The following is an 18011-nucleotide window of genomic DNA, read 5'->3' on the forward strand; positions in this document are numbered from 1 at the left end:
GTCCACATCTGCCCCTGGAAATGTCTTGCAATTTAAAACCTGGTTCCTAAATCTCTATCTTACCATTATATACTCTATCTGAAACCTTCCAGTATCTCCACGCCTCTTCCATGTATACAACCTTCTTTCATGATTCTTGAACCAAGTGTTAGCTATGATTAAGTTATGCTCTGTGCAAAATTTTACCAGGCGGCTTCCTCTTTCATTCCTTACCCCCATTCATCTACTACGTTTCCTTCTCCTCCTTTTCCTACTATCGAATTCCAGTCACCCTTGACTATTAAATTTTCGCCTACTTTCAATATCTGAATAATTTCATTTATCTCATCATACATTTATTCAGTCTCTTCATCATCTGCGGAGCTAGTTGGCATATAAACTTGTACTAATGAGGTAGGCGTGGGCTTCGTGTCTATCTTGGCCACAATAATGCGTTCACTATGCTGTTTGTAGTGTCTTACCCGCACTCCTATTTTTATTCATTATTAAATCTACTCATGCATTACCCCTATTTGATTTTGTATTTGTAGCCCTGCAGTCACCAGCCAGAAGTCTTGTTCCTCCTGCCACCGAACTTCACTAATTCTCACTATATCTAACTTTAACCTATCCATTTCTCTTTTTAAATTTTCTAACCTGCCTGCCCGATTAAGGGATCTGACATTCCACGCTCCGATCCGTAGAACGACAGTTTTCTTTCTCCTGATAACGACGTCCGCCTGAGTAGTCCCCGCCCGGAGATCCGAATGGGGGGACTATTTTACCTCCGGAATTTTTTACCTAAGAGGAAGCCATAATCACGTAACCATACAGTAAAGCTGCATGCCCACGGGAAAAATTACGGCCATAGTTTACCCTTGCTTTCAGCCGTTCGCAGTACCAAAACAGCAAGGCCGTTTTGGTTAGTGTCACAGGGCCAGATTAGTCATTCAAGCAGACTGTTGCCCTGCAACTACTGAAAAGGCAGCTGCCCCTCTTCAGGAACCACACGTTTGTCTGGCCTCTTAACAGAAACCCCTCCGTTGTGGTCGCACCTACGGTACGGCTATCTGTATCGCTGAGGCACGCAAGCCTTGCCACCAACGGCAAGATCCATGGTTCATGTGGGGCGGGGGGGAGGGTGCAAAAGAGTAACAGTGTAAAAGACGTTTAAAAAATAATAAAAATATCATAAAATTTGAAATGGAAGGAAATCCAGAATAAAAGAATTATTAACTGTCTCCGCTCTAATAAAACAAAAAACTCTTTTACATCGTGACTTTTTTCAGAAGAAAAAAGAAACACTGCCGATAGGGGGACTCGAATCGCTACTGGACGTAATTTAGATCTATTTAAAGCATAGCATTAGCCTTTACTTCTACTATATGACATGCCTACCTGGCAAGTGAGCATAACGACTCAGCACCACGGGTAAGGGGCGTCTATATTCTGAGGTTGCACTCTGTTCCATGCCTTTGTTGTCATAGATGTTTCGTAAATTTTGATTTTAGCTATATACCGTAATTATTTGATCATGCAGTGGCCTGATGATGATGATACTTTGTACCGAAACCGGTAGCCAGTAGGCAAGATAAAAGTAAACTGTAGCTATATTCTAAGGCAATTTTTTTTTCTCATTGTGTTGGTCGCTGTTCCATTTCCTTGAGCAATTCATAATGTAGTTTGCTTCTACGTTTACTGGAACGTTTTTCCTTCTACTGTGGTATATTTTCAATCCTATTACTTCGCTATTAATTATGAGACAACCTGTATACGTAGGCTGCATCTATTGGAATGTTTTTAAATTCGTTGCTCCACTTTTAGTAACCCTGTATACACTAAGTGATCAAAAGTGTCCGGACACCTGGCTGAAAATGACTTACAAGTTCGTGGCGCCCTCCATCGGTAATGCTGGAACTTAATATGGTGTTAATCCACCCTTAGCCTTGATGACAGCTTCCACTCTCGCGGGCATACGTTCAATGGAAGGTTTCTTGGGGAATGGCAGCCAATTCTCCAAGGAGTGCTGCAATGAGGAGAGGTATCGATGTCGCTCGTGAGGCCTGGCACGAAGTCGGCGTTCCAAAACATCCCAAATGTGTTCTACAGGATTCAGGTCAGGACTCGGTGCAGGCCAGTCTATTAAAAGGATGTTATTGTCGTGTAACCACTCCGTCACAGGCCGTGCATTATGAACAGGTACTCGATCGTGTTGAAAGATGCAATCGCCATCCCCGAATTGCTCTTCAACAGCGGGAAGTAAGAGGAGCCTTAAAACATCCATGTAGGCCTGTGCTGTGATAGTGCCACGTAAAACAATAAGGGGTGCAAGCCTCCTCCATGGAAAACGCGACCACACCATAATACCACCACCTCAGTATTTTACTGTTGGCACTACACACGCTGGCAGATGACGTTCACCGGGTATTCGCCATAACCACACCCTGCCATCGGATCACCACATTGTGCACCGTGACTCTTCACTCCACACAATGTTTTTCCACTGTTCAATCGTCCAGTGTTTACGCTTCTTACACCAAGCGAGGCGTTGTTTGGCTTTTACCGGTGTGATGTGTGGCTTATGAGCAGCCGCTCGACACTGAAATACAAGTTTTCTCATCTCCCACCTAACTGTCATAGTACTTGCAGTGGATCCTGAAGCAGTCTGGAATTCCTGTGTGATGGTCTGGATAGGTGTCTGCCTATTATACACTACGATCCCCTTCAACTGTCGGCGGTCTTTGTCAGTCAACAGACGAGGTCGGCCTGTACGCTTTTGTGCTGTACCTGTCCCTTCACGTTTACACTTCACTATCACATCGGAAACAGTGGACCTAGCGATGTTCAGGAGTGTGGAAATATCGCGTACAGACGTATGACACAAGTGACACCCGATCACCTGATCACGTTCGAAGTCCGTGGGTTCCACGGAGCGCATCATTCTGCTCTCTCACGATGTCTTGTGACTGCTGAGGACGCTGATATGGAGTACCTGGCAGGAGGTGGTAGCACAATGCACCTAATATTAAAAATGTATGTTTTGGGGGGTGTCCGGATACTTTTGATCACATAGTCTGTGAGTTTCAGATGAACATTTGTGTCTGGGACTAGCGAGTCAAAAGGTTCTTTGGATTACAAACAGATATGCTGTTACAAAAATTATTATTTTTGGTGTATGTATGTATGTGTGTGTGTGTGTGTGTGTGTGTGTGTGTGTGTGTGTGTTTGTGCATGTGTTGGTACGTGCGTGCGTCCTTGCTACTTGCAGCTCTTATCATTGTCTGTATAGTTCATTCAGACTGCGATTCTTTTCGTATCGTGAAGATATTCGCTGGTTATCTACAGTAGGAGCGATTTTGCCTGCCTGTATGTGGTACAGCAAGTACAACGAATTTTACTGACTGCCCGAAAACCTTGATAGTCTTCATCTGAATATTAACAACGTTTTATACAGTGCTGTGAAATATTCAAAAGGTTACATATATTCTTTTTGTCTCTAAGATCAGAATTTGGTCCGATCGACGTTGAAATCTGATAATTTACAACGCTAGTTTTCTAGAAAATGAAATCTATGTTACCATGTTTCTATTTGACAGCTGGTAATGTAACTGTTTAGGAGTTGTTTGGGATCGCAAAAATGTACAGTAATTAACAGGATTCAATTCTGTAAGACAGATTACACGGAAATAAACTAAAAATGCGATGCCAAGTTTAGAAGCTTTGGTGTACTTACATTCCAGGGCCCAGGTATAAAGCTCATCAATGAAATCAGCTGGTAACTCCTGATTTTCATCCCTCATTTCATGTACTCTGCGAAAATAAGAAATAAACAGTCGCAGAAATAACATGAACTGCAGCAAACGAAAATGTGCACGTTGTTTCCGGTGATTATGTCAAAAGAAGAAACATTATAATTTAATTATATAAAAACTGAATGCAGATTAGAAATCCTAAATATCACCTTCTGAGTGTCTCCACAGCACTTATTAAAAGGAATGTGTTCACGGAAACGCTGTAATACAATCACGCTTAAAGTAACCGTCACCGACGACGATATTTTAATTCATTCTGTCATGGGGTAGCCCACGGCGCATAATTAAAGGCTATGCTAAGAGAAAGACGAGGTTAGGCAAAAAATAATGCAGATGATGGCCAAGCCTGCAGGTTGCGCCGTCGTATTTGACCACGAACGGCACATTTGCAATGTCCTTAATACGTTGCAAGTGTCGGTCACGGTCAGAGTTGTGTTCTGTGTAGTTGGAAGTGCATTACGTTGGAATTACGTGAATTCGAATGTGGGAAAATTGTTGGTGCTCATATGGTAGGTGCTTCATTAACCAAGGTAGCCGAAGTGTTTGGTGTTTCACGAGGCACCATATCAAAGATGAATACCGCATACACGGAAAGCGGGAAAATCTCAACCACTAAGTAACGACCCGGTCGAAACTAAGTGTTGAGTAATAGTGACATACGGTTATTAAAGAGCATTTTGACGAAAAATAAGATGTCGACAGCTGCAAAAGTGGTCACAAAGCTATCAACATCTGAAGAACACGAAGAGCTTCACAAGCAGGGAACTGCAGGGCGAGCTGGAACACATCAGTGATGCGAATACTCGTAACAGAAAAACGTGGTGCCGAAGCCATAAAACCTGCAGTATGGAGCAATGGAAGAGAGTAATTTGGTCAGATGAGTCTTGTTTCACTCTCTTTCCAACTTCTGGCCGAGTTTACATCCCAAGAGTGAAACATGCAAGGACTGGGTGATGATTTGCGTAGCCATTTAGTGACATTCCATGGGCTCTCTGTTACTCTGCACGGTAGGATTACTGCCAAGGATTATGTGATCATTTTAGCTGTTCAGGTCCATGCCATGATAGAATGTTTGTTCCCGCAATGGCACTGCTATTACCCAAGACGACAGAACTGCTGTTAATACAGCTTGCATAGTCCAGTACTGCCTTTGTGGGCACGAGGATTAATTGTCGCATCTCCCCTAGCCTCGACAGTCACCAGATCTCTATGTTACTGAGCCGTTGTGTTCTACTTTAGAGAGAAGAGAGTGTGGTCGCTATCCACCTCCATCATTTCTATCTGAACTTGCCACTATGTGGCAGGAAGAACGGTATCACATCTGTCTTGAAAAACATACGGTACCCGTGTTTTCTTCGTTCCAAGATGACTGGAAGCTGTTTTGATTGTTAACGGGTTCCCTCACCGTGTTAGGCATGGTAATATGTTGTGTTTTTGGTGTTTTCATAATTTTGTCTAACTCTTATATATTTCTGTCATCATTTCTTCGTATTTGAAGGCCACTTTCCCATTATAAGTCTTCCCCGATATCTGCGTGGTCACCGCGGCCGTCTATCACGCCAAGAGGCCCGGGTTCGATTCCCGGCTGGGTCGGAGATTTTCTCCTCTCAGGGACTGGGTGTTGTGTTGTACTCATTATCATTTCATCATCACCAGTGGAAGGCATCGGGAAACCACCACTGGATTCACTTCCCTTGACGCTCATGCGGTGGACCTCTCTGACGAGGCTTCCCCCATAACAAGGCCTGCTATAAGGCAGAACACAAAGATTTTTCCATTATAAAGCCTTGATTAATTTTCGGTTTATAGACCTAACAGCAGGACAGTAAGTCTCTTAAATGCTAGAAGAAAGTGGATGTTTATAATGTAAACACAGCACCAAAAATTGAGTGGATTTATCTAGTTCATGTTGCAAAAGTAATTTTAAAAAGTAAAGGATGAACAAGAAAACAATTTTGTAGTTTAAGTTTGGAAGGTAGGAGACGAGATACTGGCAGAAGTAAAGCTGTGAGGACCGGGCGTGAGTCGTGCTACTAGGAAGTTTCACTTTTGTAGTACTTACAAAAATCTGCAGAATCTTACTGAAGTTGAGAAAACCCTAAATGCGGATGGATATGGACGCATTTTACAGCATTGCGTACCAAGTGCAGTAGAGGAACAGTTAGGAGATGGTGATTCTTCGTATCTAAATGGTAATGCACCCTGTAAAAAAGCTGCACCCTGTAAAAAAGCTCTAGACCCCAGCATCCAACATGACTACCTTCTCTGGTTTCGACTGTTGAAGAAGAATCGGCTCTCATTTTTCTTATCTTTATTGTATCCGGTTGGTGTGTAAGTATGTAGCCTTTTCCCATAAGTTTAATAAACACAACAGATACACACAACAGAGACTTTAGCCATCAGTAATATATTCTCCGTCACTATTTACAGCAGTCTGCCAACGCTAGGGTAACTGTTCGATTCCGCGACTGTAGAAATCATGCGGTTTTGAGGCGAAGAACTCGTCGAGCCATGTTCGGAGCGCATTTTCATCTGGAAAGGAAGTTCCTTGAAGGCTGTTCGATACAGATCGGAGAAGGTAAAAATCAGAGGCCGTAAGATCAAGTGAATAAAGCGAGTGCGGAATGACTTCCCAACCCAACTACTGTACAGGTACAGTGTTTTTTGTTAGTTTAGCAGAATGCGGGAGGGTGTTATCGTTGAATAGCATCACTTCACGCAGTCTTCCTGATCGTTGTTCTTAGACTGCAACTGCAAGACGTCTCAGATATTGACGATAAATGTGAGCAGTGGTGGTTACACTTTGGGGAAGCAATTCGTAGTACACCACACTGCCGCTGTCCACTAGATGCATAACACTAACATTTATGAACGCGCGCAGGTCTTTGTACCGAGAGTTGCTGCTTTGTTTGGGCTCCACCATTCCATTCTTTTCCTTGTTGTTGTTGTGGCCTTCAGTTCGAAGACTGGTTTGATGCAGCTCTCCATGCTACTCAGTCCTGAGCGAGCCTCTTCATCTTCGAGTAACTACTGCAACCTACAGCTTTCTGAATCTGCTATATTCATCTCTTGGTCTTCCTCTACGATTCTTCCCCCCCCCCCCTCACCCCACCAAAAAAAAAAAAAATAATAAATTGGTGAGCCCTTGATGTCTCATAATGTGTCCTACCAGCCAATCCCTTCTTTTGGTCAAATTGTGCCACAGAACTCTTGTCTCCCCAGTTCTATTCAGTACTTCCTCATTAGTCACATGATGGATCCATCTAATCTTCAGCATTCTTCTGTAGCACCACAGTTCGAAAGCTTCTATTCTCTTTAATCTAAATTGTTTATCGTTCATGTTTCAATTCCATGCATGGCTACACGCCACACAAATACCTTCAGAAAAGACTTCCTAACACTTAAATCCATTTTCGCTGTTAACGGATTTCTCTTCTTCAGAAATGGTTTTCTTGCCATTGCCAGTCTACATTTTATATCCTCTCCACTTCGGCCATCATCAGTTATTTTGCTGCCCAAATAGCAAAACTCCTCTATTACTTTACGTGTCTCGTTCCCTAACGTAATTCCCTTAGCATCACCGCACTCCATTATCCTGTTTTTGCTTTTGATTATGTTCGTCTTATATCCTCTTTTCATAGCACTGTCCATTCCATTCAACTGCTCTTCCAAGTCCTATCTGTGACAGAATTGAAATATCACCATCAAACCTCAAAGTTTTTATTTTTTCTCAATGAATTTTAGTTCCTACTCCATATTTTTCTTTAGTTTTCGTTACTGCTCGTTCAATGTACAGATTGAATAACATCGGGGGTAGGCTACAACCCTGTCTCATTCCATTCTCAACCACTGCTTCCCTTTCATGCTATTCGACTCTTATAACTGCCGACTGGTTTCTGTATAAGTTTAAAGAGCCTTACTCTCCCTGTATTTTCCCCCGCTACCTGCAGTATTTCAAAGACAGTATTCCAGTCAACATTGTCAAAAGTTTTCTCTAAGTCTACAAATGCTATAAGGGTACGTTTGCTTTTCATTAATCTATCTTCTATGATAAGTCGTATGGTCAGTATTGCCTCGCGTGTTCCTATATTTCTCCGGAAACCGAACTGATCATCCGCGAGGTCTGCTTCTACCAGCTTTTTCATTCTTCTGTAAGGCCGGCCGGAGTGGCCGAGCGGTTAAAGGCGCTACAGTCTGGAACCGCACGACCGCTACGGTCGCAGGTTCGAATCCTCCCTCGGGCATGGACGTGTGTGATGTCCTTAGGTTAGTTAGGTTTAAGTAGTTCTAAGTTCTAGGGGACTTATGACCACATCAGTTGAGTCCCATAGTGCTCAGAGCCATTTGAACCATTTTTTTCTTCTGTAAGGAATTCGTTTTAGTATCTTGCAACCATGATTTATTAAACTGATAGTTCAGTAAATTTCTCACTTGTCAGCAACTGATTTCTTTTCGAATTGGAATTACCACATTTTTCTTTAAGTCTGAGAACATTTCGCTTGTCTCATATATCTTGCACATCAGATGAAGGGCCTCATTACTGGCTCTCCCAAGGCTATCAGCAGTTCTGATGGAATTTCGTCTACCCGCGGGGCCTTGTTTCGGCTAAGATCTTTTACAGCTTTGTCAAATTCTTCTCGCATTACCGTATCTCCCATTTCATCTTCATCGATGTCCACTTCCCTTTCTATAATACTGCTTTCAAGTTCATCTCCCTTGTACAGGCCCTCTAATATATTCTTTCCACCTTTCAGCTTAGAACTGGTTTACCACCTGAGCTGTTGGTATTCATACAACTGATTCTCTTTTCCCCAAGGGCCTCTTTAATTTTCCCGTATTCAGCATCTATCTTTATCCTAGTGAAATATGCTTCTACATCCTTGCATTCGTCCTCTAGCCATTCCTGCTTAACAATTTTGCACTTCCTGTCAATCCCATTTATTAGACGTTTCTGTTCCCTTTCGCCTGCTTCATTTACTGCATTTTTTGTTTTCTCCTTTCGTGAGTTAAATTCAATATCTCTTGTTTTATTTAAGGCTCCCTCTACGCCTTGTTTATTTAGCGGTTTGATCCTCTGCTGCCTTCATTATTTCATCTTCTACTGTAGTCGTTTCCCCTGCTTTACCAACCATTACCTGCCGGTTCCTCTGAAATTCTCAGGAACCTCTGGTTCTTTCAACTTATCCAAGTCCCTTGTTCTTAATTTCCTAGATTTTTGGAATTTCTTCAGTTTTAAATAAAGTTTGGTCAAAGTCCACATCTGCCCCTGGAAATGTCTTACTACTTAAAATCTGGTTCCTAAATCTATGGCCGGCCGCGGTGGCCGTGCGGTTCTGGCGCAGCAGTCCGGAACCGCGAGGCTGCTACGGTCGCAGGTTCGAATCCTGCCTCGGGCATGGGTGTGTGTGATGTCCTTAGGTTAGTTAGGTTTAAGTAGTTCTAAGTTCTAGGGGACTTATGACCTAAGATGTTGAGTCCCATAGTGCTCAGAGCCATTCCTAAATCTATGTTTACTCATTATACAATCAATCTGAACCTTCCGGTGTCGCCAGATCTCTTCCACGTATACAACCTTCTTTCATGATTCTTAAAGCAAGTGTTAGTGATGATTAAATTATGCTCTGTTCAAAACCCTACCAGGTGGCTTGCACTTTCATTCCTTTCCTCCGTTCATATTCACCTACTATTATTCCTTCCCTTTCTTTTCCTACTACCGAATTCCAGTCCCCCATCACAATTAAGTTTTCGTCTCCTTTACTACATGAATAATTTCTTCTCGTTATGTTAGCGTCACCAGTAACAATGAATGATCGGTGCTGTTCACGAGCCAATTGATGACGTGCAAGCAGAGATGCATGTATAGCCAACTGCTGATTTATGTGATTTTGGCTTAGAGCATGCAGTAGTCAGACTCGCGGTTTTTGAATTTTCCCTGCTGCACAAATATCGCACGATAGTGGAATGATCGTAGTTCGTCACATTTACCAGTTCTCGAGCACGCTGAAGTGGAAAATTGTGTATCAATGCGTTTAAACGATTTTTATCAAACCCTGAAGATCTTCCTGAACGTGGAGAATCAGTAATGTCAAAACGATCCTTTCTAAAACGAGAAAACCATTCTCTTGCCGTGCTCGGTCCAGTGGCATCATCCCCTATACGGGGCGCAAATGTTTCTGGCTGCCTCCGCTGCTGTCACCGTCTATTGAATTCAGACTGAAGAATATGTCGGAAACGTTACGATTTCTCCACTTGGAATTCTATTTTCTAGCGTCCACAGCTCCACTCACTTTCTCCAAACGACAAAATGACAATGTGTAAACTCAAATAGCAACAGTAAACCACAAATAAAAAATGACATTTGATAAATAAACCCATAGCAACGCGAACACCGACATGCAAAACAAAAACGCTACGAACTTATGCCCAAACCTAATACAACGTGTCGGTTCAGAACAAGTTTCAGAACAGAGAGTTTCATTATCAAAGACGTATCGTTCTGTTTAATGTAGCTAAGGAAAATATTATAGTACTGTTACGTAGATCACAGACGGTTTATGTGTAGTGTCATGCCGTCTGTAAGCTCATGTCTACAGCTTACAGGGTAATCTATACGTTATTCGTATACTGTAGACCCTGTACGGTTGATGCAGAGCTAACACTGCGTTATTGTCATCACCTCTGTGGATTTCATAAAGCTAAAAGCTAGTTGTACACCCGTAAAATCTCTGCCTAACGTAACTTTTGGATGGTGCCGTTAACATAGTGGAATTCATTCTGTAGCTAGAGATATTTAGCCTTTATCCATTCCACAGGAACTACAATATACGAAAGAAGTGTATATTATCCTATAAACTGCAGTCTTGCACAAGTCAATGAGAAACCGTCTTTAACCTATGAAAAAGACAATAACATTTTATTGGGGCTACAGGACATATGACAGTAACCGTTTGATAATGTATACGTATTATAAATTAAAGCCCCTCCCCCCCCCCCCCCCCCCTGGTTTTTCGATCTGTACTTCAAGGCTTTTTTTGGGGTAAGTTCCAATGGGACCAAACTGCTAAGGTCATCGGTCCCTAGGCTTACACACTACTTAACCTAACTTTAACTTACGCTAAGGACAACACGCACACCCATGCCCGAGGGAGGACTCGACCCTCCGACGGTGGGAGCAGCACGAACCGTTGCAAGGCGCCCGAGAGCGAGCGGCTTCCCCGCGCGGGTGAAGGCTAATTTCAGGAACTATTGCAAGGATTTTTATATGATCTTTACTTATAGATACATTGATTCATGAGGAAGGTTTGAGTATATAATTTATCGCTGCTACGCCAGACAAGTAGTTCTGCCTTAGATGCTTACAGTTTGTGGTAGCCGTGAGAAGTCGGGGAGGGTCGCTGTAGGCCTGCATTTTCCAACACCGCTTATGCTCTAACAAATGAGACCGTAAAGTTAACTATTTAGTAAATAGTTTTTGCCATACAGACTAGTTTATACAACTGCAGACCGAAGCCACTGCATGATCATAATGAAGAAACTGAAGTAGATAAAATCAGGATATTGTTAACGACTAATTTTAACCCATTTTCCCACATTTGCGCCTTCGGGTGTCCTTCAGAACTGTAAGTGTCCCAGAGTCGTCGACAACGATAACAATGTCACGTTGAATTGAAGCACCTTTCAAGAAATGTAAACTGGTTGCGATTGGAGAAAGTGAAAAAAATGTAGAGCATAAAATAATGACAGCAGGAGGTCCCACTACAGCACCTAATGCCCTCCCATCGAATCATCAGAAGGAATTTTCGGATCAGAATACGACTGTTCTCTTGTGGACTCTCGGCCCCGTCTTCATCGTTTTTCATGACAGCCACATACATTTCAATGGAAGAAACTGCTTATCGCTCTTTGAACGAGTGTCGTTCAATAAGTAATGCAACACATTTCTTTTCTCGGCCAGTTGCGTTTGAACAAAAGGAGAATTTCTTGTGGTACATCATGAAATAGTCCCCCTTCAGCCCCTACAGTTTCATGAAGTTCCGTTAGGTGGTGGCGCCATATGAATGCATTCAAAATGGCGTCTGTAACGGAGATACGTTCCAAGCAGACAGATGTCCAAAGACCTTGTAAAAAATAACTAGACGCACTGATGGCGCTGCAGTCGCGGGATAATTTGAACCTTCGGCTGGACGCCATTATAGTGGTTGTAATCTGATGTGTTGTGTAGTACTGTTGTTTATGAAGACCCTGATTCAACGTTGTATATTTGTTGGGACGTACATACAGTATTTGTTACTCGTAATTCTACTGTCTGTACGTTCTAATCAAAAGAAGTACAATGGTGAAGAGTCGTGCAGCGATTAATTGTACAAATAAATTCGAGAAAGGAACGAATATTACATTTCACAGGTAAGTGAATATTTTAAGTTGTTTTGTATGTCAGTGCTCTTGCTTAATAAATGTTTTTGTAACATGGTATTAGTATAATGTCTGTGCATCTATCTGCAGGTTTCCTTTCTCAAAACCATAGCTGTTACAAAAATGGTTACACGCTGTCAGGAGGCAACATTTCCGACCGACAGAATACCATTTTATATGTTCTGATCATTTTGAAGAAAGTTGGCTGATCTGTAGTGTTTTCATGGTCTAGGTAGGTTGAAACTTGATAATTTGGTCGTGAGTTGCCAAAGCACTATGCCATATATAACGCACTTCTCGTCATAAAATCTAAAGCAGAAAATATCTATTAATATAGTGGGCAAATCTTCGAGTATTTTGATGCATTTTGCGTACATCTATCGTAAATGAACTACGAAAAATGCTAGGGGTCCAGTACGTAACTTTTAGCTACGGCAGATTCCATGTAGTACGTAAGATAAATTCATTAACAGTGACTAGTTGCTGTTTGTTCATTAATTAAAAAGTGTATTGTAGTAACGTATTTAAATGAGGCATTATGTTTGTGACCTAACTCAAGGGAAGGCATTTTATAACCAAAAGCGATGTATAAATATTCGAACTCCGCGCGTCAGTTTACGACTCTAATGGCCGCCGCCCAGCTATTCAATTTGTCCGCTCTTCACAGTCGACTACTCGTGCGGTTGTGGGAGCCTGCAGCTGTCACTGAGCTTCTTTGGCGGAAAGCCAGTGCACCACAGATATTCATAGGCGCTTGCAGCATGTCTGCGGACATCTGGTAATGAACAAAAGCACGATGAGTCGTTGGGCGAGGCGTCTGTCACTGTCACATGAAGCTTGTGCAAACCTGTCCGATCTGCCACGTGCTGCCCGGCCGGAAACAGCTGTGACTCCTTCATTGTTGGATCGTGCAGACACTCCCATTCGAGGTGAACGGAATTCACAGTCAAACGCCTCGCTGCGCGACTGGGCGTCGCTCGCTGTTGGTAGTGCCAACACACTCATCCGTCAGTTGTGATACTCAAAAGCGTGTGCCCACTGGGTTTCTGGCCGCCTAACAGAAGACCATAAAGAGCAACGAAGGACCATCTGTGAGGGATTGCTTGCGCGTTACGAGGCTGATAGTGACAATTTTTTGTAGAACATCGTCACAGACGATGAAACATGGGACCATCACTTCGAACCGGAAACAAAACGGCAATTCACGGAGTGACACCATATCACCTCTCCTCCGAAAAAAAACTTCAAAGCTGCACCCTCAGCCGGTAAAGTCATGCCGACTGTCTTCTGGGGCACTGAAGGGCTTATTCTGTTCGACGTCCTCTCTCACTGGGCAACGATCAACTCTGAAGTATATTGCGTTACCCTCAGGAAACTGAAGAAACGACTTTTGCGAGTTCGTTGTCACAAAAGTGCTAACGAACTTCCCCTTTTCCGCGCCACAAGGCCTCGCACAACTCTGCGCACCCTAGAGGAGCTCACAAGACTTTATAGGAGTGTTCTTCTTCATTATCCACCCTACAGCCCGGATCTCGCACCTTCCGACTTCCGTCTGTATGCCTCAATGAAGGATGCAGTCCATGGGGAGCAGTACGTGCGTGATTGGGAGGTGACGGGTGCAGCATACCGGTCCCAGGCCCCAGTAAGTTGGCGTAAGGCTGTCGCACTGAACGGAAATTATGTTGAAAAATAGGGTTTCTCAGCGAAAAAAGGTGGGGCATAATATGGTTGTAAGTAGGCTGTTTAGGTTTTTATGTAGGTAACGCCACGTAACGCTCTGTATGTAAATCACTGGCTGTGCTGTGTGCAGTTTGTGGCTAGTTTGCATTGTTGTCTGCCATTGTAGTGTTGGGCAGTTGGATGTTTAACAGCGCGTAGCGTTGCGCAGTTGGAGGTGAGCCACCAGCAGTGGTCGATGTGGGGAGAGAGATGGCGGAGTTTTGAAATTTGTAAGACTGGATGTCATGTACTGCTATATATATTATGATTTTTCAACACTATTAAGGTAAATACATTGTTTGTTCTCTATTAAAATCTTTCATTTGCTAACTATGCCTATCAGTAGTTAGTGCCTTCTGTAGTTTGAATCTTTTATTTAGCTGGCAGTAGTGGCGCTCGCTGTATTGCAGTAGTTCGAATAACGAAGATTTTTGGCGAGGTAAGTGATGTGTGCAAGGTATAGGTTAATGTTAGTCAGGGCCATTCTTTTGTAGGGATTTTTGAAAGTCAGATTGCGTCGCGCTAAAAATATTGTGTGTCAGTTTAAGCACAGTCATGTATAAATTGTTCTAAGGGGACGGCCGGCCGGTGTGGCCGTGCGGTTCTAAGCGCGTCTGTTTGGAACCGCGTGACCGCTACGGTCGCAGGTTCGAATCCTGCCTCGGGCATGGATGTGTGTGATGTCCTTAGGTTAGTTAGGTTTAAGTAGTTCTAAGTTCTAGGGGACTGATGACCTCAGTAGTTAAGTCCCATAGTGCTCAGAGACATTTGAACGATTTTTTTCTAAGGGGACGTTTCATGGTGTTTTGGAATCCTGAATAAAACAGACTTGCTTTCAGAGAAAAACGTGTCGCATTACTTACTAAATACCAGTCATATCTTTACATTTCTCTGGGAAAAGAATTATTGATTACAGATAGCGAAAGTACAAGGAATAGTAACGGCGGGGGACAATGATCGCAAATATAAGATGCATAGCTATATTTATAATGCTAGTAATAGCATTAATTGCTTTACTGTCGTCATAGCAATGTGGTGTTAATACTGTGGCTGGAATAACATGTTGTCAAAATCGCAGTGCTATCACCAGCTGCTGGTGTCTAGAATATGTCGAAGAAGGGAATGACTTACTCAGATGCTGGCGGGTCCAACGCTATTGGCAGTACTTCCTTCAGACCTATAGTTACTGAATGAAGGGTGAACGTCAAGCACAGCGTGAAACTCAGGAGGTTCCAGACAAGTTCAGTTGGCTTGAGATAAGGGGCACCTATTTTCATATTTCGATCGCATTCAGCAAGCCGTTTGCAGACACTTTTAACTATGTCTAGAGACGCATCACCTTGCCGAAAAATACACGATCCTACACAAGGAATACAGCCACCACGTACGTGATTTCTGAAGATGGATTTATAAAACAAACAGGTGAGTATTATTTTCTGCATGAATTAATGACGATGTGGCGGACCACGTAAACGAAGCACTGCCACACCAACCGGTGCCCTTCCTGCAGTAATCGCAGAATGTTCGTTCTCCGACGTTTCTCGCCGGAAAAGCCGACGTCCGCTTGACAGGTTCCATGCCCTATTTTGCACGTCGCCACTCATTTTCATCAGTTTTATTAATGTTCTGTGTCATTGCACGGTGGTAACAGATCGAATAAGGTTATTGTAATGAGAGTATTTGTACTGAGAGCTCAAAAATACTTTTCACTTGATTCCTATTCATGTTGGGTTACTTCCCTGTGTGGCCCGTGCGAGGCGAGCATCGGAGGACGCGGTACACTGCATTTCCGGTTGGGGGCTGCACTTGCCCGAATTCTGAGGGGTTCGTACAATGGGGTTAAGCGCCTGGCGGAACGACTGACGTCGGTCGAGTTTCGCCTATTGTATGCAGGGCGAAACGACGTGCGAGACGTCTGAGTATAGCCGCAGTTTATGTGTTTAGCGTTCCGGCGCGTCCGGAACGAAGACTCCTGGTACAGACTGACTGCATTGTCCTCTTGATTCTGAGAATACTTGTGGACTGCGCCCTGCTGGGTGCGACTGTCTAACGCCGGATGGCTGCTGGTCTAGGCACGTTGTTTTCGTAGCCGGTCAAACAGCAAGTTCAGTGTCCTCAGCTGAATACCAGAGGCATGACTGGTCAACTTAAACTGAGGCTAGCTGACGTCATAAAGCCCTGATCGAAATTGGAGGGAACGGTCGCTATTGGCGCGAATGATGTTCTGAGACAGTGTGGGGGAATTTTGGAATCAGAACTGAATGCTGATTCGCGGTTTTCGAGGATGGTAGGGAGTTGAGCAATGTTGGCGTTGCGTTGCGTTGCGCGGGCGCAGTAGAATTCGGGATCTGATCTTCGTCGGAGTCGGACTGTTATGCGACTTAGTCGCACATTTTTTCGGAAGAACTTAGAATTCTGGACAACCTTCGAGGCCAGGGGTTGAAACAGAGTTGCTGCATACTAGAAGTCGGCGCCTTTACCATCAGAAAGCTGCCTCGCGACGACCTGCTACAAATTTCAGGATTGGTAAAGTATTTTGCGGCTCCGGCATTGTAGGACCTATCAGTTTTACGCTGAAGTCCTCAGCAGCACGCGCGCTCGCTTTGCCACAAATCCACTTTGCTTGTTTCTCCAGGTGATCCCATGTGAGCTATCACTACTAATCGCGATACTGCATTATAGTCGAGAGAGTAATATTTGATTGGTTAGGACCTGCAGTCATTACCATCAAGCTATTGCATCACAGAGAGTAGGAGCCCTTGTTCTCGAACCAACTCTTATTCGCATAATAGTTCAGAATACCCTATCCTTTAACATACTGTATACATCGATAATCATGTGCCTTTATGTTCTGATGTATAATAAATATCATTGTAATATTTAAGCCGCATATCATTTGTAGATATATGCAGAATCCCATTTCCTGTTGTTTATTATGATAAAGTTCTCTTTCTTTCTCTCTGAGTAGATTACGATTTTTATTAAATTATTATGAATGTCCACCATCATTTCCCTTCGTTACCGTTGTGTGCATAGTTAATTAGGTGGCAGGTAAGGAGGGGTCGAGTGCATGTCTCGTTCTCATGCAAAATTCGTCAGAATTAAAGAGGTACAAACTCTTCTCCTCCCGAGCACCTCACGCATTACGTCCTGGGAAGAAGGAATCGGTTATTCTTTTCAACCAGCATCAATCCAGTTTCCTTAATGCAGGCCCACCGTCGTAAGAATTGGAGAAACTGTTACGCATTTATTTCGAAACCGCGTATGCACTGGCGTAGGATGAACGTGTGTCGCAGATATGAATCTGCCTGACGTTTTATTTATTGGTGCTATGAGATGTTCCACTGCAAAATGTCGACATTGACCCTCGTACTCGACATTCAGCTTGGAAGTCAGCTGCATGTGAGCTGCACAGCGCCCCAAAAAATTTATTCACAGGAATGCCGTACTCCAGCCATGATATGCTTTCCCAACAAAAGTGCTTAAACAGGCGGCCCGGGTGGCAGAGCGGTTCTACGCGCTACAGTCCCACACGCCCCTCCTATCCGCATTATCGCCTGAGGATAACACGGTGGTCAGATGGTCCCGATGGGCCACTTGTGGCCTGAAGACGGAGTGCTTTTTGTACACTAAAATGAGAAGGGTGAAGATTATGGAGTGAGAACAACATACGAATGAACTCGGGGCTATCTAGTTGAAGTAGAGCAAAAACTCCGCTGCCCCCGCCGACCAAAACAAATGCACCATGTTCTGGGTTGGCAGGAGAGCCAACACCATATTATTAGAGGAAGCCGAAAGGAACGGGTTTTAGCTCACGCAGGCTGGCGTGAAGCCTGCAACAGCACAAGGAAGAACCGCACGATCGCTACAGTCGCAGGTTCGAATCCTGCCTCGGGCATGGATGCGTGTGATGTCCTTAGGTTGGTTAGGTTTAAGTAGTTCTAAGTTCTAGGGGACTGATGACCTGAGATGTTAAGTCCCATAGTGCTCATAGCCATTTTTTGCTTATACATTTCAGTAATTCGCAGGTCCACAAGTACTGCTTTACCTTGACACGAAGTAAAAAAAAAAAAAAAAATAAAATAAAAT

General features: G+C 43.5%; 1 protein-coding gene across 1 annotated transcript in view; it reads right to left on the reverse strand.

The window, feature by feature from the left end:
- Window positions 1-18011, reverse strand: part of LOC126108212 (probable cytochrome P450 49a1) — a 145801-nt gene that overhangs the window by 74570 nt on the left and 53220 nt on the right. Inside the window, exon 5 of the mRNA XM_049913478.1 lies at window positions 3713-3789. Within this exon, the coding sequence (XP_049769435.1) occupies window positions 3713-3789 (77 nt within the window). The remainder of the gene's footprint in view (window positions 1-3712; window positions 3790-18011) is intronic.

Source organism: Schistocerca cancellata, chromosome 1 (genome assembly GCF_023864275.1).
Source record: "Schistocerca cancellata isolate TAMUIC-IGC-003103 chromosome 1, iqSchCanc2.1, whole genome shotgun sequence".
In the NCBI taxonomy this organism is placed as follows: domain Eukaryota; kingdom Metazoa; phylum Arthropoda; class Insecta; order Orthoptera; family Acrididae; genus Schistocerca; species Schistocerca cancellata.